The following is a 19,753-nucleotide window of genomic DNA, read 5'->3' as shown; positions in this document are numbered from 1 at the left end:
TTAGGAACAAGAATCCCTAGGGGATCATTTAGTGTTATACATCGGATACAAGGAAGTACTGGGTAAATGCGGTGTATCTTTACAGGGCATCAGTATTACCAGATGATAAATAATTTAAAGTATTGTTGTGTATGAAAGCACAATATATTTGTGAACTTGAAGGCAAAATTTCCATTGATTTTTTAAAAGATAAAACAAGATACGTAAATTTCCAGTCATTTCAAGCTTGTCCTCAGACACTACCTCTTTCTTGTGGAAAATTTGAAATGCAGTATCTTAAAGTGCCAAGAACTTTCAGGTCTCTGAGGCTTAGCATATGCTATTCCCTCATCCTGAGTGCTGTTCTTAGTTTCTCCCTAGGTAAACCACTCAAATGGCAGAAAGTGAAGAGGAAATAAAAAGCGTCTTGATGATGATGAAAGACGAGAGTGGAAAAGCTGGCTTAAAACTCAACATTGGAAAAACTAAGATCATGGCATCCAGTCCCATCTGCTGCTTCTGCTACTGCTAAGTCGCTTCAGTCGTGTCCGACTCTGTGTGACCCCATAGATGGCAGCCCACCAGGCTCCCCCGTCCCTGGGATTCTCCAGGCAAGAACACTGGAGTGGGTTACCATTTCCTTCTCCAATGCATGAAAGTGAAAACTGAAAGTGAAGTCGCTCAGTTGTGTCCGGCTCTTAGTGACCCCATGGACTGCAGCTTACCAGGCTCCTCTGTCCACGGGATTTTGAAACAGGATCAAACTCAGACTTTGTCTTCACTCATTTTTAACTGCAGTGTTCTACTTCCACCTCAGATTTTAATAACTCTTACCATTGCAAACAGTCTTTAAGGTGCCATCATGAGTAAATTGTTTCTTGACAAATAATGCCATGGGTGTTATTTTTGTGATATTTTGCACTCTTCAATATTCAAAATCCATGGGATTTTCCAGGCAAGAGTACTGGAGTGGGTTGCTATTGACTTCTCCAATCCAGTCCCATCACTTTATGGCAAATAGATGAGGGAAAAGTGCAAACAGCAGCAGATTTTATTTTCTTGGTCTCTAAAATCACTGTGCATGGTGACTGCAGCCAAGAAATTGAGACATTTACTTCTTGGGAAGAAAGCTATAACAAATCTAGACAGCATATTAAAAAGCAGAGACATCACTTTGCCAACAAAGGTCCATGTGTTCAAAGCTGTGGTTTTCCCAGTAGTCATATATAAATGTCAGAGTTGGACCATAAAGAAGGCTGAGGGCTGAAGAACTAATGCTTTTGACTTGTGGTGCTGGAGAAGACTCTTGAGATTCCCTTGAACAGCAAGATCAAAGTAGGCAGTCCTTAAGGAAATCAACCCTGAATGTTCATTGGAAGGACTATGCTGAAGCTGAAGTTCCAACACCTTGGCCACCTGATGTGAAGAACGGACTCATTAGAAAAGACCCTGATGCTGGAAAGGATTGAAGGCAAAAGAAGGGAGTGGCAGAGGATGAGACAGTTGGATGGCATCACCGACTCAATGGACATGAGTTTGAGCAAACTCTGGGAGATGGTGAAGGATAGGGAAGCCTGGAGTGCTGCAGTTCATAGGGTCACAAAGAGTCAGACACGACTTAGCAACTGAACAACAAACTCTACCTACCCTTCAAATTTCGATTTAAGTGTCATCCCATAAGAGTCATTTTTTAACACAGTTTAAATGTCGTCCCATACAACAGTTACTTTTTGAACATCCACTTATATTTTGCCTCCTTTCCTAATAGTGCCAGGCAGAGTTCGGACCACCTTTTTTTGTGTTCCCACCACCTTTTACCCAGAGTTTCCGTTACAGCACTGCTCACACTGCACAGTGCTGCTCACCGTTTTCCTATCCATTTCTGCTGCTGCTTCACTGTAAGCGTCTTGAGGGCAGGGACTAGTTTTAAATTTATCTTTGTCTCCTTAGTGACTGGCACTTGCTAGAACTTCAGTCAATATTTTTTGAATATTGAGTTGTGGACCATCTCCTCTGCATCCCCTCTGCTCTTACACAAAGTAATATCTCCTTTCCTTCTCATCGTTAGGGAGTGATGTGTTCCACAAAAGTCTATTTTCCAGGCAACTGAAATTTACTTCCTAAAGTATCAAAACCTGCTTTTGGTGGGAATTTATTTTTTTTAAGTTTTTACATGCCTCCTCTCTTAAGTAAAATATACTAAGCATAATGTGTTCCTTGATGACTTATGCCTGAAAGCACCAACCTTATGCTGGTTTAGAATCCATGACATCCTCCGGGGACACTGATGGGATAGAACTTCTTGCCTGCACACCAAATAACTCCATCCTCTTCTGGGTTGAGAGTTCTTATGCTCACTTCTTGCATTTTGGTCACGACTTGATGTCAGTGTGCTCCCTCTAACAACACTGCCTTTGGCTCCTGTTGTGTGTCTTTTAATGGATATTAAAATTATAAAAGAATATGTTCACTGACACAGAAACAGAAGCATTCCAAGTAAAAACTCAAAGTCCTCCCTCCGTCTTGGCGCCCCACCTTGCCCCTGCCCCACATCCACACTCATCTCTAGGTATAACCATTGTTAGCAGTGTGTTGTGTATCCTTTCCGGTCATTTTCTGTCAATGCATGTGTATACTCGTGTATACACAAATAAGAAGTCATATTCTGCACACTGTTCTATGACTGGCTTTTCTTCCCACTCCACAATACAATAGGTATGTTTACATGTCAGTATATTCAAGTCTATCTCATTCTTTTTAATGGCTGCCCCCTTTTAATTTGACAATCTTAATCAGCTGTGAATGGGAAAGCCAAATAATCAAGCTTATTAGAATTGTACCTAAGAAAGAGTAAATCAGCTCTGAGTGAAGGCTTGAGGAATTCTCCTAGGGGTAAAATGTGTTAACTTTAGTGCATGGTCTTTGTAATGTTTATTTTGGCTATTCTGGGACCCCTTTTGCTTATTTCCTGGTTCACTGTGTTTTGGATAGCTGAGGTTGCTGGACATATGCCCTGTGAATTAGTGAGGTATTACATACTCGATTTTGCATTATATGATAGTACTATGGTTTTGTGGGGGTTGTGCATTTGATTTTTAAATTTAGATTGTCTTTGTAGACAGGGATTATTTCTTCTGATCCTAAGTACTTGCATCATAGTGCAGAGGGTAGAATATGGTAGCAATTAGAATGTTTGGCTTGGTGATTGACATGGGGCTTCTTATCAGTATCATCTACCTGCCCTGGATTTATGGGAACTCTGTAAGCTCATCTGAAGAAGCCTTTTATTACTAACGAACATTAACGTACTGATAGCATCTTGCCCTATGATAATAAAATACTATTTAGGATTTATATGGGGTTTTCTGCCTTCATCAACTATAGTAAATGGCTGCTGCTGCTGCTAAGTCACTTCAGTTGTGTCCGACTCTGTGCGACCCCATAGACGGCAGCCCACCAGGCTCCCCCGTCCCTGGGATTCTCCAGGCAAGAACACTGGAGTGGGTTGCCTTTTCCTTCTCCAATGCATGAAAGTGAAAAGTGAAAGTGAAGTCGATCAGTTGTGTCCGACTCTTAGTGACCCCATGGACTGCAGCCTACTAGGTTCCTCAGTCCATGGGATTTTCCAGACAAGAGTACTGGAGTGGGTTGCCATTGCCTTCTCCAATAGTAAATGGCTAAATCCTGTTAATTCCACCTTTTAGATTTCACAGTAATTTGTCCCCTCATCTCCATTCCCACAGCCCCAGTGCCTTGGTTCAGGCCCTATTACATTCCAATTGAATTACCTTTAACAGACTCCTTAATTGGTCTCCCTACCTCCAGTCAAAACTCTACTCTGCTCACACAGTAACTAGTGCTCTTCTTAACAAAGAAATTCTATCATGTCAAACCCCTGAAAAACCCTCTAGGTGTTTCTCATCAGCTGTAGCATAAGTCCACAGTCCTTTGCCCCACTTCTGATTTTCTCTTGTAGTCAGTGCTCATACTACAAGTGGCTTATAGATTCTCCAACACACTATACAAGAAAGTTCCTAATAAATGGTTGCTAAATTAATGAATGAAACATCTTACCTAGTTAGAGTGACCATTCAATCCACTTGGTTCAAGATTCCCTTCCATCCCAGCATAATGATTAATTGTGCTTTTCACTATTAAACTTGTCTGAGGCCAGTAAACTACATGGTCCCCTAATCACAGCACGCATCAAATTGTTTTCTAACTCTAGTCCCACCTACTAGATAATGGAGGCAGAAATTTTGTTCATTTTACTTGTATATCTTCATTTATTCAAATAAGACAATGACGCTGTTAGATGCTGAGGTATAATGCTAAATAAAACAAACATGGTTCTTGCCTTCATGAAGCTTATAATCCAGCAGGAAAGACTAATCTAGTGGGAAGAATAGTGCCTAATACATTAAATGCTGCTGTGTGAATGAATGGCTCAACGTGGAGACAGATACAGTCATAAGCATAGAGCTCTAAGTTGATCAAATTATTTAAAGAGTTGCTAACTAAAAAAATTAAACACAAACAACACATACAACACATTAAACATACATAATATTTAGATGCTACTTTAATGTGTAAGAAATTGTGAGGAAAAAGGAGACCAAGAAATAATAGCAAGAATGAGACTGTGAGGGCTCTTTGTTTTTTATGTAGGCAATTTGTAATCCATGTGGTTCTTTGGAGGACAGATTATCAGTACGTATTCTACCCCTCGCCCTTTCTTTTTGAGATGAGAAATCTGTGGTTTTAGAAACTGAGCCACAAAAGAAAGCAGTGATGTCATAAACTGGGGTTAGATTTTGGTTGAGTTTCACTACCTGCTATCCTAGACTAGTTACCCATGTTCCCACGGACAAGTTACAAAACCCTTTCAACCTCACTTTCCTCTTCTGTATATAAAATAGTGCTGATATTATCTCCAGAATTGATCTAAGAATTAAATGAGATTATGTAAAGGCATTTAGTCCCATAACTCAGCTTCTAGAAGGCACTCAGGGAATGTTAGTTCTCTATCCATTTCCCCTATTTATCTTTCTGTACGTGGTGAATTAAAGGATGATATAAAATTATTTGAAAAGAACGAACTGTAAATATAAACACCAATAAAAATTTTTATTCTCAAATACGGGTGCTAAACTAGGCCCTCTCCATCCCCTCTGCCAGTACCAGTTTTATTTATATTCATTTATTATCTTATTTTTATAGGCAAAGACCCAGAGAAGCGTTCCAGGAGCAAGGCGATAGGCAAAATTTTTCTGGGAAAAAGGCCGAGTTTATGAGGGAGTCATTCAGCTGCAGTAGGTGTCCGTTTTAAAGATAACCATTTACTCTTGGTCGCATTTGGTTCAAGAAAGGAAGAACAGTCAACCATCCACGGAGATCTTTCAGTGGGGGGGTAAACGTGACAAAAGCAGGATCTCTCTTCTCGCGACCCCAAGACTTTCCAGCTCTTTCGCAAGGGCCAGCAGGTCTGTTCTCCAGGAGTGTCCTGGGTCTGGACTCCATTTCCCAGAGTCCCTTAGTGCCCTAATGTATTCAGGGCTCAGAGTGCCTGTATGTGTGTGAGTGTGAGAGAATGTGCGCGTGTGTGCGTGTGTGTGTGTGTGCGTGCGCGTGTGTGTCTCCGAGTCCCTGGGAGAGTGGAGGCTCATTCACTGATTAGAGCCAGCGCTGAGAGGCAGCACTGCTCCTTCTCTCACACCAACCAAGTCTCTTGATCTGTACATGCAATCCCAGGCAGCTCGCGAACACAAACCCGGGGCCAGCCGCCTACTGCTGCTGCCGCCGCCGCCGCCGCCTCTGCCTCCGCCGGCTCTGCGCACCCGGGACTTTTCATGCACCACACTCACAGCCTCCTTCCCTCTGTGTCCTGAAAAGTGCGACCGTTCTTCCAAGGAATTTCCACGGCAAGTACGGAGACCAGAAAGGGGTGTGGATGCGTGTGCGTACACCAGAGGGGTGGGTGCGAGGACGGCCGGGTGTCTCAAGAACCCGGCTAACTTTCCGGGTCGCTTTCCTAGGGATTCGGGCGGCTCCCCGGCGATAGGGGCAGGGGCTGGGACCTGGACTGGCGCGTCTCGGATCCTCGCGACGGTGCCTCCCGGTATCGGTGCCCTGCGCACTCAGTGCGCTGCCTCACTCAAACTTTCCGTCTTGAGTTTTCCTTAATGTGTTTTATTTGGGGGGTGCGAGGGGGAGGGACCAGACGCGGGAATTGGACAGGCAGGGAGGGTGAGGGGGCAGGGGCCGTGAGGGAAGGAGCAGGACTCTTTTTCTCCATCTTTTAATAAGCCACATTCCCACTTTGTTTGGGTCGAGCGCCGGAATGCCCTGTCGCCCGTCTTCCCCGTGGATCCCGCGGTGATTTCCGGCGGGGCCGGAGCCGGGTGGTACTCAGCGGGGTGCCCGAGGCGGCTGGCGGGATGGGGAAGGGGCGATCCGAATGAGAAAGGACCTCGACCGCCCCCACACAACACGCGGCCGGCCCGGGTGGGGTACTCGGGGAGAGGCTGGAAGCCTGGGGCCCCCGGGGGTTCGGCTTACTTTCCTGGAGGGGGCGGGGGTGAAGGGCGTGGAGGAGGTGGGGGTGGGCCGGGGGGAGCCGCCGCCAGCAGGAAGGAGGCAGGTGCTGGCCCAGAGGTGGACCGCTCGAAATGCAGCCGGTAAACTCGCGCTCCGCCCGGCCCGCCGGCCTGGTCTCAGAGCAGCCCGACCCATGGAGCGAGGGGTCTCCGGGATTTCCCGGGCCGGGACGCTCTCCCAGCGGTTCCACCGAGCGGTGTGGGAGGACCGCGGTACAGACAGCGGCGCGTGGCTCTGTTTGTAGTTTTATTTTTAATCTTAGACTTGCCTTAAACTGAGTAACAATTTCTCTTCCTCCGACTTGAGAACAAAACTTTTCAGCGAGCACGGCGGGCACTGCAGTCCTGCGGCCGCCACAGCCGCGCTCGTCAGCCGCAGCGCAGCGACCTTGTCCGCGCGGAGCATGGCCCGCCACCGCGCTCCCGGGCCTCCGGCCGCCCCCTCCCCAACCCAGGGCTTTTCAGGGCTCCGCCTGGGCGTTTCGCCTTTGTGCTTTGTAAGGGAAACCCTTTTCTTCCAGGGCACAACAAACTTGGGCGGAGAGCTTCCGTGTGGCCCCCCGGGCGAGGCCGCCCACGGTGGTGAGGCCATCTGAGGGGATGCCCGGTCTGTCCTCCGCTCCAGGAGCCCCTCCAAGAGCTCGAGACGCGGGTGGACCCCGGCTGACGGGAGCCCAGAAGTAGCCGGGGCTCGGGCTGCTCGGAGGCAGGGGAAAAGCTCTCGCTTCCCGATCAGAACGCGCTGTCTCGGGCCGGGCCGCGGCTCCAGCGGAGGGTCAGGGCCCGGGCCCCGAGCCGGGCGCGCGTCGCACCGGACGCGGGTGTATGGGGCGGGGGCGCTCGGCGTGGGGCTCAGCTCTGCCCGGTGGGGCCGGGCCGGCGGTCTGGGGTCCCTGGCCTCCTGCCCCGGAGCAGCTCAGAGCGAAGACTCTCTGCCCACGATGCCCACCAGCCACGTCTCGCCTCTCGTCCCCCCAACCAGACTCGGCTTGGTGGGCAAAGGGGAAAGAAAGGAAAAATAAAGAGGAAAAAAAGGGCAGGCCAGGAGGAAGCTGCGGGTCAGGCTGGAGGGAGCAGACTGGGCAGGGGTGCCGGCCTCCTCCTCTGCCCGCCTCGGGGGTTCTTCCCGCAAATGGAAAGTGAGCGGTGGAGGAAAAGGCAGGAAGAGCGTCGAGGAAGAGCGACGAGGGCGTCTTCGGTGCCGATCCCTCCCGGCCCGCGGAAACCCGGCAAAAGTGGCGTTGAGTTCGCTCGCCGCAGTCCGGGGCGAGCGGGGAAAGGCCGAGGACAGGGCGGCGCCGCGCCGCCGGTGACAGACGGTGTCGGGGCCGTGCGCTGAGCGAGCGGGGACACACACCTGTTCTGCGAGTCGCGTCGTGTGCGGCGGCCGGACGGCCGCGGCGCGAGAGGCAGAGCCCTCCCTCCCGTACCCCAGGCCCGCTGTCCGGGAACCGGGAGGGCCCGGCTGCCCCCGCGCCGGCTCGCCTAGGCAGGAGCCCCGCAGTCCAGGAGCCCCGGGGCTGCCCGCCGAAGCGGTGGCGCGCGGCGCCGGGACCTGGGTGACCCGCGGGGCGGGGCTGTTCAGGGGGCGAGGTTCTTGCACTCTGATGGAAGGTAGTCTCCGAGCTGCAGCCCCGCAGGTCAGACCCAGCCGCGCACCAGGGCCCATGCATTTAGCGGTTCTTCCCCGGCCGGAGCCCTGGTTCCCCAAAGTTACAAACAGATGTTTCGTGCGGAGGTTGTTGGGATCTAAAGTATTCTTTGTGCAAAGGCAACCGAAAGGTCAGGCCGAGGATTGGTGGGCTCGGCTCTGCGTCGGCCCTAAGTTCATGTAGGTTTCGCCTTTACTTCTTCCTTTTCCCTAAAAGAGTTGGGTTTTCCCGGTGAAGATGTAGCGACCGAACTGTGCACCCGCGGCCCCGCGGGCCCGCACTCTTGGACTGGCCAGATGGTCACCCTCCGGCCAAGTCCGACCTGAGTCGGAGTCCAAATCTGGAACGGATACCCAGCCACGTCTGAACCGCAGGCGTTGGCCCCAGCCGTGGAACCAGGTTAGCCTTCTGCTTCCTGAGCTCGTGCAGATGGCGGTAAAATTTCTGCTACAGCGGTGTTTCTAAATACCCCCCGGGCATTTAGTGTGCGGGAATTCTCTTCCAGCGAAGCAGTCTGTGAACTTAAAAAAAAAAAAAAAACTTTCCTGAGTTCTTAACAACCCCCCACTACCCTGGCCCCATTTCCCATTGTTCTTTGCTTTTTAAGTTGCCTGTTAATTTTTTAAAAAGTTTATTTATGCAAAGGGAAAATATCGTTTAATTTGTTCTATTATTTTAATTCTTGGCTTTTGGAAATGGTTCAGACCACAAAAATGTCACCTGTTGTAATAAGCAGAGGAGGGTTGTGTGTGCGATTTAATTACCAGCAGAGTCGTAGTTTGGTGGGCGTTCAGAGCTCGGGCTCCGGGAAAGAGGCTTTTGCAGCTTTCTTTGTGGCAGTCATTTGCAAGTGGGTTTGGCTCCGGGCTGCAGCAGGAGCAGCAGCAGCGGCGCTTCCTTCTACGCCGATCCCGGGCGCGGGTCAGGAAGCCCAGACCCTGAACAGGGATGGTCTGAGGCTGGGGTGGGAGATTGCCCGCTCTCTGAGACTTTCTCTCTGGCTTTCGGTTTTTCAATGCGAAAGTGGCTAGTTCGCGCGGGAGAGCGAGGAGCGCTGCGCATCAGCCCAGTTTCAGACATCTTCACATTCCAAACGTCACCTTCTTCGTTTCATTTGTCTTGGTTCTGGCATGTTTAACAACGCAGTTAGTAATCTCACTAATTATTCAGTTAGCTGGCGTTTTGTAATCACTTTAAACCAGGGTCGGATGTGTGATTTAACAAACTCCAACACATACACTCCTGAACCAAAACCATCACGTCAAGGATTTGAGATTTTTAAAACTCAATATTTGTTGGTCCCTCCGTCCAACCTCACTGCCTGCCAGACAATTTATTTAGCTTCGTGAATTGATCCTCCTCCTTGTTTAGTTAATTCAACAAAGACTTTTTGCAATCTGTTTGGAGTTTGTCTGATGCCGTGGAAAAGTAGCTGATGATTTATTTGGTTGCCTTTCGATTTCTGTCTTCAGCCCTTCTTTCTCCTCCTTTCAGCAGGGATGTCAGCTGTTATTACTTCCTATTGATCCCTTTGCAAAGTGAGAAGTGAACTAAAATTAATGTCAATTCCACTGCTCGGATCAATAGCTGGAGTTATTTTAATCTGGATTTGCACGAAGTGCTAAATTAAAAAAAATCAGCATAGAGGCAGAAAAGTAACAGTTACTTACTTTCCCTTTGCCTGGCTCTTTACAGTCCCCCAAATGCTCCATCAAGCTGATTATCTTACAATCCATATTTTTTTAATTAAGAGGGTCAGTTAGTTTTCTTATTTGGGGTTCTGTGTTTAAACCCATGACATTTTGACATTGGGAGTGTATTAACTATAGATTTTCATAATGACTGTGGTCTGCTGAAGCCTCATCTATACAAGTTGTTAATGTGAAGAGGGGGGAAGAAAGAAAAAGGAAAAGAAAACCGGCACCCCCCTTCCCCCACAGAGACCAACGCCCACACAGTGGAGTAAAAGAGATGTGGCCTGGGAAAATATTGTTGATTTATTTTCAGTATAATGAAGTTTCAAATGAATAACCAGGTTTGAGTGATTCACCGTGTTCTGTTGGAGTGTCCGGTGCTGTCGCCAGATTACTAATTTATGAAACTCATTTAACATAATGAGGTGATCCAGGAAGTAAAAATAGAAGGGCGAATCCTCTGGGTGATGGTTATTTTGGGGGGAAAAAATCCCTCCCCTCACCCCCAATGTATTATGTTTGCCCTTTTCTCCAGCTTGCCTCACGTAGTATTGCCTGTGTGACAGACAAGTAGTTCGTTATTTCTTTTGTGAGGAGCTGCTTAGAACCCTTGGAACAGCCCTGGACCCACTTTCAGAGCATCCATGTTGTATGACCATTAATCTGACTTGAGAACAGCCAAGAACAGTATTCCCAGACTTGTCAGGCTAACTGGCTGTCCTTGGCAGATCATTCCCTGCACTGCTATAACTTGACAGGAAAGTTATTTAAAATTTGGAAGAGAGAAAAATCCGTTAATGTGAGATACATAATCTGGTAATTTAGCAATGATGTCTATAAGGAAAGATGCCAAATGAGGAAGCAGTCTGATGGTGTGCACTCATCTTCCCAATTAATAACAGTCATTGACACGTCTGCTACAGGATGGGAGAAGGAAATACTCTCTATGCACTGCATTAAGCCGGGAGGATTCATCTAGTGCTTAGCTGAGGTCTCTCTGTTTGAGGGAATAGCAAAGATACTCCTTTATCTAGATGGTTTTTTTTTTTTTTTTTTTTTTTTTTAAGGAAGGGGACGAATTTTATTTGAAACATGATTGTTAGTTTAGAGGTTATAATTTGTAACAGATGGTGCTTTTTGGTTACACTTTGAGTTTCATTAAGTTTTTATTTAGCATCTATTTCTGAAGCTAATAAGTCCTAGTGTTCATCTTATGTTATCCTGACTCATCTACAGCCCTCTCCCACCCTTACTCAAAATAAATTTTGCAACAGGATCAGTGTCTATGAAAATGTACAACCTAAATTTAAAAGGGAAATTGAAGGAGGTCTTTCTGAACTCCAATTTGTTCCAGGGCCTTCAGCGGACATCAACTCTGACTGGGCCAATAAGCAGAGGAAAATAAGTCAGAAATTTTGTTAACATTTTGCTCTAAATGTTAATGGCAAATTCAAGGCAGTTTACAAATCTACTTAAGAGTGAGTGCATTAGTAACTAAAATTACCAATCCGTTCTTGGCTGCCCCTGGAAGACAGACGTTTCCTCGGAACATATGCCAAAGGCACCCATTATGTTTTTAAATATTGTCAGAGATGGCAGGCACTTTATTGATGAAGGTTTTGTTCCTTCTCAGGAAAGAGAAAGCCTATGTGATTAAAGAGGGGTGTGGATCAAAAATAATGCTGCTGTTGTTTCTTCACATAGTACTTCTTTCTGGAAAGAGACTTAGATGATACATGAAGATGTGTGTTTATGTATGTGCCAATGTGTGTGATTTATCCACATGTACAATTTGTACCAACTAACACGTGGAGATATTCATGATCTAAATGTGCTTGATTTAGGGATTTTTCAGTCTCCGAGCATTGTTAGGGAAGATAAGGAGAGGATGCAAATGTAGGGGGGTCTTATGTGTAGAACCTGGCCTCTGTTTGAACATCAGGCCTGTCATGAGTGGTGTATGCAGGTACAGGCCCTTTAAAATAGAGACCCCACCTCATCTACTGGGTGACTTGGCCTTCCAAAGCTCATTTGCTCAGGGAATATCGTATTTGGAGGTTTTATGATTTTTTTTTCCTTTGCTGGGCTCAGGCGCATTTCACCCGGAACGTGTAGGGACCAAAGTCAGCTACGCGTACATCACAGTAAGTTGTCTATTGATTTTCCTGAATGAAAATGGTCTGATGCTGCTGCCCACTGGCTCCTAAAGCCTGTGGTGTCTCATGCCCGAGCATCTGTAAGCCAGAAGGGTGGTGTTTCGATCACTTGGGGTTTCCCTTGTCTTTCCTCCCCCTGACCTTCCTCCCCCCTCTTTTTTTCTCTTTGTTGTTTCCACAGGTCTTAAAAGGGGATCATGCCCCAGTAATACTCCCTGCCCTGCTCCCAGGTGCCACTCCCTCCCAGGGAAGACTGCTTCTTGTGTGACGCGGGCTATAGAAAGAGACTCCGATGGACTTACACCGGGCAGCCTTCAAGATGGAGAACTCATCCTACCTCCCCAACCCGCTGGCATCTCCAGCCCTGATGGTCCTGGCGTCCACGGCCGAGGCTAGCCGTGATGCATCCATCCCTTGTCAGCAGCCACGACCCTTCGGTGTACCTGTCTCAGTAGACAAGGACGTGCATATTCCGTTCACCAATGGTTCCTACACCTTTGCCTCTATGTACCATCGGCAAGGTGGGGTGCCAGGCACTTTTGCCAATCGTGATTTTCCCCCTTCATTGCTACACCTCCACCCGCAGTTTGCTCCCCCAAACCTAGATTGCACCCCAATCAGTATGCTGAATCACAGCGGAGTGGGGGCTTTCCGTCCCTTTGCTTCCACTGAGGACCGGGAGAGTTATCAGTCAGCCTTCACGCCCGCCAAGCGACTTAAAAACTGCCATGACACAGAGTCTCCCCACTTGCGCTTCTCAGATGCAGATGGCAAGGAATATGACTTTGGGACACAGCTGCCATCTAGCTCCCCCGGTTCACTTAAGGTTGACGACACTGGGAAGAAGATTTTTGCTGTCTCTGGCCTCATTTCGGATCGGGAAGCCTCATCTAGCCCAGAAGATCGGAATGACAGATGTAAGTACCTTGGTGCAGCCCTCCCCTAACCCCAGTAGGCCCTGCCTTACAGTAGTATTCAACAGGTCAGTGGCATTTTTCATGCTCCTCGTAATGGGAAGGGCTGACTCTCCCATTCAGGATCTGTGGAGTGCTGACATTTACTTGTGTCTTGTCAATGAGCATTGATAGTTCTTGTAGGAAACGTTTTTCTGAAGGTAGCTGGAGGCACGCTGGCCTGCACTGCCCTTCCTTCCGGGGCACGAGTGGCTTATTCTCTGGGGACTCTGGAGTGGAGAGGGGGTGCCGTATATATACCGGAATGAATGTCATTTCATTAGTAAGCATAGGTTCCTAGGGAATTTGTGTGTTGGCGGTGGGGGAGGCGCTGAAGACACCCATCCATCCCTCTTCCCTTTGCTCTCCTCATTATGTTTCTCTGACCTCGGTATTATTTTTTAGCTTTTCCATTGTACCACATCCAGCAGACTCCACGTGATTTTATTTTCACAACTCTCAGCCCTTGTCCAAATCAGGCTATTTTTCAGAGAAGGACAAAGGTGTCGTCAATCACCATAAAGCATTTCAAACAGCTGTGTTTTCCTTGCAATCGCGAGGCTAGAAAGCCAAGTTCTCTTGGGATTTAACAGGTTTGCTGGGTGCTTATACGGGGGCTCCCTTGTAGAACTAGACAGGTTGTCTATGTGACTGCTGGGTTTTTTTGTTTTTTTTTTTGTTTTGTTTTTTTTGATGCTCACAACTGTTATCAATTTCTGCTTAAGAAACAACTCTGTCCTGTTCTCCAAGGGCCTTGATGGGCTCTGGCTACACTCACTAATAGTTGGGGCTAAACCTTTGCTTGGAACTTGTAGACTAGGAATGTTGAACCCTGCCATCCTCACTTCTCATGTAATCAGAAAATAATTGTGTTTTGAACCTTTTGGACTATGGGTAGACCCCCACAGAGCAGTTTTCTTCAAGCCTGGTGAGAATTTATGAACTGGGGGTGTTTTTTTCCAGCCAACCCTTTGTTCTAAGATTTGCTTCATTTTATTTTCTTAAGAAAACTACATTTGAGGTTTGCTTTCCCTCTTCTCTGCTTTTTGTGCTTCCCCATCCTCTCTATAACCACCATCACAAATGCCATTTTTTTCTCTTCTCTTTATGATGCCGAGGAGAGTAATAGAGACGTTGCTGCTCTCTCCCCTGTCGGCACTGCTTCCTCAGGCTGTCTCCTTGAATTAGGCACTGTGTTAACTTTCCTGCGCTAAAAGGCATCTGCCTAAACCCAGCGTACCTTTTCAATAAAAGTCATCATAAAATCAACCTGCCTTGTAAATCCATCGCTCTTTGGTTTTGAAATATGTTGCCAGTGTGTCTTTTATGTCGGCGTCTGTAAGCCTGAGACCTCCCCACTTCAGGGAGAAGGCTGTATCTCTCTGTGTTCTCTCTGTCTTTTGCTTTAGCTCCTATTCTACCTTTCCCCCTTTCTGTACAGCTGACGTGTGTGTGTGTGTGTGTGTGTTCGCAGTGATCCTGCTTTGGGGATATACTTGCTGAATACGGGTTGCCGTTCTGTCTGTCTATTTCAGTTTAGTTTAGTTTTCATTTGTCAATGTGCAAGTGATCAAGGCGAGCTTTAACCTGACCTCTGGCCAATACTGCCCTGGTTTCGGGTGTGACCAAGTCTGCTCCTTTTTTTCTCCAAACACAAGTTGAAATGAAACCCTGTCAAAACTAACATGCCACAAAGTAACACCTGGAAATCAAGAAACCTTTCTTCTCTCCTAACAAATCCAGCTTGTCTCCATTTTTCCATTTTTTAGCCCAAACCTGTATCAGACCCCCAGAGCAGGAGGAAGCTTGTTAGTCGAGTCAGAACTCATAGATGCGGATATCCATTCCCCTCCGAGTGTCAAAGCCATAACTCTTCTGTTTGCCTGGTTCGCCTTGTGTGGGGGTGTCATCCCCCATGGAGATGGATCCCTCACACTGGAATACGCCTGGGTGGAGAAAAATTAAATGAGTCTGTCTCCCAAAGTGAAATGGAATTCTGACCTTGAAATTAATGAGATTCTGATCAGAAGGGTGGGGAAACTTCTTTATTTCAAATTGTAGTGTTATATAAATTTGAGCCCTTCCCCCTGTTGTTTAAAATATCCTTCCTTTAGTGAATATTTTGTGTTCTCTTTTTTCCTCTTACACAAATGTTAGATCTATAGGCATGTCTGAGTGTAGAATGTTTGTCCACTCACATTATCTAGAGTTGCATTTGTGACTGATCTTAAATGAGAAATAAAGGTACAAAGTGCATGGGAGACTGTTCTCTTGTGATAACCCTGGATTTGCGTTCCTTTCTCTTTTCCTTCTCTTGGGTGGGGTAGCAACCATCACAGGGTTGTCCTGGGGAACATTTGTGCTTTGGATTTTGAGTTTTGGAAGGCTGGGGAAACATTTTTCTGTAGGGAAGGGTCGAAGAGGCACCGTGACCAAGTCTGCTGCAGCTTTCTTGGCTCCTGTCATATGCCGACGTGTGTCAGAATATTTATGGTCTGTTTTATGTAAATACATATTTAAGGGCCGTTAGAAGGCCTGATTATTCCCACTAGATGCCTTTCAGGTCCTCCCTACAGAACCGTTTTGAAATAAGTAATATTTCTCAGATAATCGAGTGACAGTATACAAGACTGCTTCCAAGGGGAGCGCTTGAGAGGCAGATGGGGCAGTAAGGGGGTGGGGAGGCAAGAAAAGAGAGGACAGAAAGTGTTCAGGAGCACAGTGATAGGGTACTGTGGCTTTTGCCCAGATTGCCAAAAATTAACCATGTGTATTTTAGGCTTTGTAATTCTTAAAATTTAGAGCTAATCCTTGATATAGTTGACTGATTTTTCAGTTCTCTTCATATAAAGAAATTTTTTTTCATGAAATGTACGAGAAGCTATAATTAAATACAACAGTAAATCTCCTAAATAAGCATGTAGCTTTAGGGTTTTGTTGAGGGGGCGGGGTGAGTACGGGTGTGTGTGTCCCTTAGAGTAGAAGTTTTATGACTGAGTTTTAGGTCAATGAAAAAATCAGTTTTACAATGGAAACACTGACAGTTTTTACTGTCGCAGCCACCCTCTGCTCACACACTGCATCCATATGCAGATATGTCCACATCTGAGAGCATTTGAAAGAGGGGCCTGCAGACATGGTGTAATGCACACGTGTTCTTTCCTTCAATCTGGGTACTGATAGGAAGGATTTCTTTTGTGGTTAAATACCCATTTTTGTAGAAAGCAACATAGCTCCTTGGGTAAAGTATTGTCTCTCCTAATAGATGATTCCATTTTGCTGTTCATCTACCTGGTATCACAGGTGATTCCTGAGGTAGGTGTTGGGCTCTATGGAAAAAAGAAGGCTTTACTCAACAGGACTGACTTATTTACCCTGGAAAAAGGGAGAAGTATTTGATGAGAAGCCATTCATGGAGGATGCATGATTCCCCAGGAAGGGGAATGAGGTAACTCCTGTTTATTGTCATTCCCTGAACCCAAGACTCCTTGTCCATTTCCAGGGAAATGATGCGAAAATTTATGGACCAATTACAAATAGTCCACGTGTGTCTTACATACTAAGTAAGTATGTAACGGCCCTTACATACTTACATACTACAGATATGTTTCCCAAGGCTTTTAAAATAAACATTTCCTCATTAAGGAAACTTTACAACAAAAGGGAAAATAGGTATTCTCTGCTGCCTTGTACTAGAATCTATACATTTATGACCCCCTTAGCACTCTGGCTCTTATCATGTGCATTTCCTGATTGTTCTCTATAGGCCACTCCAGGGCCCAATTCCTGTCTGGGCAACACAGTCTTTGGCCAGCCTGCCAGTCTATCACTCAGCCCAAATTGGAGTTGGCCAGGATGCATATTCACCCTGAGGGCTGAGAGGGACCGGAACTGCCCTTGGGGAGCCATGATGGGCCCTGCCTTCTGGCTCACCTCAGAGGTGGGTACTGGGCACTGACTTTAGGCGGCCCTCTTTCCTTGACCCTTCCCTGTGGTCAGGGAACCCAAACGCTCCCAGCAGTTTCAAGATGGTCTGCTTTGCTCTCATCTTTAATATATTTAAAAAGTCACTCAAATTTGAAAAGCGCTGAGAAGGAGATGGTATTTTGTACTCTGAGATGTGTCTTTCCAAAGGCACCTATCATTGAAAACCCTATGTCCTAAAAATCAAGTCAACTGAGCCTACATAGGCCCAGGGCAGCCTGAAAGGAGGTGGCTGGCTGCATCATTGGAGTGTTGTGAGGGGGCTACATGCCAAGGGCTCTGGGACTGGGGTGGGTAGGGACCCTGCTCTGGGCTTTTAAGAGAATTGCTCTTGCTGGAGAGGATGTTTGGGGGCAGTTCTCAGGTCACCGGGCTCAACTTCTGGATCGTTGCTGGAGCAGATGACCACTCTGAAAGGGCGTGCCCATCATCAGAGATGGGTCAGATGGTTCCCGCTGTACTGACTGCCCAGATCTAGCCCGATTGTCGACTGTCGGCTCAGCTGCGCCCGGGCTTCTCCCGGAGTCCCTATTCCTTCCCCATCTGGGGTGGGGGGAGGGGAGGGGCAAGAACTCCTGTGATGTGTGTGGTTGTTTCTGGTTGTTCGCTCCCAACACAGTCATGGAGACTCCTTTTCATGCTGCTGGGTTTAATTGTCTTGTTGGGATAAAGAAATGTTTGCACAGCTAAAGTGGGGCCGGGCTGGACGGGAGCAGTCCCTGATGGCTGCAGAGCCATCTGGCCTGGCTTGGCTTGGCTCGGCGCGCCGCTGGCCCGCCCGCCCGCCGGGCGGCTGGGCTCGCTCCCGCTCCCGCTCTCTTCCCTGCCCTCGCTCCGCGCCGCGCCGCTCTGGTCGGCGGCTGCCTCCTCGCACGGCCGGAATGCCTAATCACCATGGTGAGAAAACGGACACCGCAGCCGCCCTCCCTCCTCGCCCGGCGCCCTCCCTCCCATCAATTGTCATGCAGAAGTGATCCGGGCTGCCGTTTCCTCGCGGCCGCCAGCCAGCCCCTCGCCGCTCCCGGCAGAAGGGTGGCTGGTAATTGATCGTTTGGGGGGAGGGGGCGCGGAGAGGCGCGAGGCCGGCCCGGGGGAGGGAAGAAGGACCACGGAGTGGGCCCCGCTGGCTCACTTGAAAAGGACCCCCCCTCCCCCAGCCTCCGTCACGGAGATGGCGTTCAAGTGGTTTCAGAAATGTTGGTGACCTCGCCGTCGCTCGGCCGGACTGCGGGAAAAGTCCGGGCGCTGCCCCCGGGGGCCGCCGGGTCCCCACCCCCGCTCCGCCCTCCACGCCCAGAGCCTCCAGGTCGCGCTTAGAACCGAGCCCCGGGCGGGTTTCCCGTACGTTGTCCAAGCAGCAGAGAGATGGGGTCGGAACGAGGGAGTGGGCGGGGTGTAAACCTAGGAGGGGGCGCGACCACGCGGAGGTCCGGTGATCTGGGACCCGGCGGGAGATGCAGATGGGCGGGTGGCGGAGTGAGGAGGCTAGGGGACACTGCGAGGGGAGGGGGCTTGGGGGACGAGGTTAGGGGAGGCGGGAGCCGGGAGGATGGACGTGTGTGCACACGCGCATCTGGATCTAGCGTTGCCTTCGGCACCCTAGAACTTTGAGGTTTCTCACGTAGGTTCGAAATGTTTTCCGCGTTCGTCTTGCTTTTCAAGTCGGGGAATGTTTTCCCAAGTCCCGGGGTTCGTGAATCGCCAGGATGGCTGGTATTCGGGCGAGGCGAGTGGACGTAGCCTCTGACCGTCCGAGGCTCGTAGCCAGCACAGCGGGGTTCGTTAATGTCCCTGCAATTTCTGGAACTCTTCCCACGGGAAGTTTTCCGGGGCTGCCTTCCGGTCAGCGGCCCCAGGTTGATTATTTGGTGGCCCTTTTTTGTTTGAAAACAAAAAACACACATTGTATCCAAATAACAAAAGTTGCTCTCCCTCCCCACCCCCTTTCCTCATTAGGCAGGGAAGAGGAAACTGAAAAATAGAATTATATTTTTATATTGGTTTTCTTTATTTTTAACCCTTATTAACTTCACCCATCTGGTTAATAAATATTGGCACACGTTGAACTAGTTTTTGTAAATACTCAGAATTTGGACTGATAGCACATTTAATAGAGTTATATTTTTATGATGGATTTTCATATTTTTAACTCTTTTTAACCACATCCATCTGGTCAGTAAATATCAGAATACATGTTGGAATGTACTCTTTATAAATACTTGAGACTCAGAGTGATGATACATTTTATTGTAAAACCCACAGGATTTTAACACCAAACTAAAAATAATTTTTGGATTCAAATCTTCCCTTCAGACAGTTAAGCTACATTCTCCAGTGCCATTTCACCCTCCCTAAAGAGAGATGCAGGAGAGGCTGGTTCCATCTCTGGGTGGGGAAGACCCCCTTAGGGAAGGAAATGGCAGCCCACTCCAGTATTCTTGCCTGGGAAATCCCATGGATAGAGGAGCCTGGTGGGCTACAGTGCACTGTGTCGCAAAAGTCGGACATGACTAATCAACTAAACAGCAACAACAGAGAGGGGTGAGCTGCAGACCTAAGGATAACATTGCTATTAGCAGCTAAAATGCCATCTTTTTTTTTTTTTTTTTAATGCCATTTAATTTGTGGCATTTGTGGTTGAACAGAGTGTGATTTTATCCTTTGGAACCTCAAAGTATGTGCTCCAGGGTGGAAATTTCTAAATATCTCTTTTTTTGAGGCAAGGAGGAGAATTTTCTG

General features: G+C 47.8%; 1 protein-coding gene across 3 annotated transcripts in view; it reads left to right on the top strand.

Annotated features, from left to right (window-relative positions):
• The first annotated feature begins 5,667 nt into the window (after nt 1-5,667).
• Nucleotides 5,668-19,753, top strand: part of RNF220 (ring finger protein 220) — a 278,923-nt gene continuing 264,837 nt past the window's right edge. Inside the window, exons 1-2 of one of the 3 annotated variants that reach the window (XM_070786671.1) lie at nt 5,668-5,900; nt 12,259-12,994. In XM_070786671.1, coding sequence (XP_070642772.1) covers nt 12,370-12,994 — 625 coding nt within the window. In that variant the 5' untranslated portion in view covers nt 5,668-5,900; nt 12,259-12,369. Of the gene's footprint in view, nt 5,901-12,258; nt 12,995-17,796; nt 17,912-19,753 lie in introns of those variants that run through there. The other 2 variants (XM_070786672.1, XM_070786673.1) reach the window with 2 other exon arrangements.

Source organism: Bos indicus, chromosome 3, assembly GCF_029378745.1.
Source record: "Bos indicus isolate NIAB-ARS_2022 breed Sahiwal x Tharparkar chromosome 3, NIAB-ARS_B.indTharparkar_mat_pri_1.0, whole genome shotgun sequence".
Lineage (NCBI taxonomy): Eukaryota > Metazoa > Chordata > Mammalia > Artiodactyla > Bovidae > Bos > Bos indicus.
Note: the sequence above shows the minus strand (reverse complement) of the source record. Positions and strands in the feature narration are given on the sequence as shown.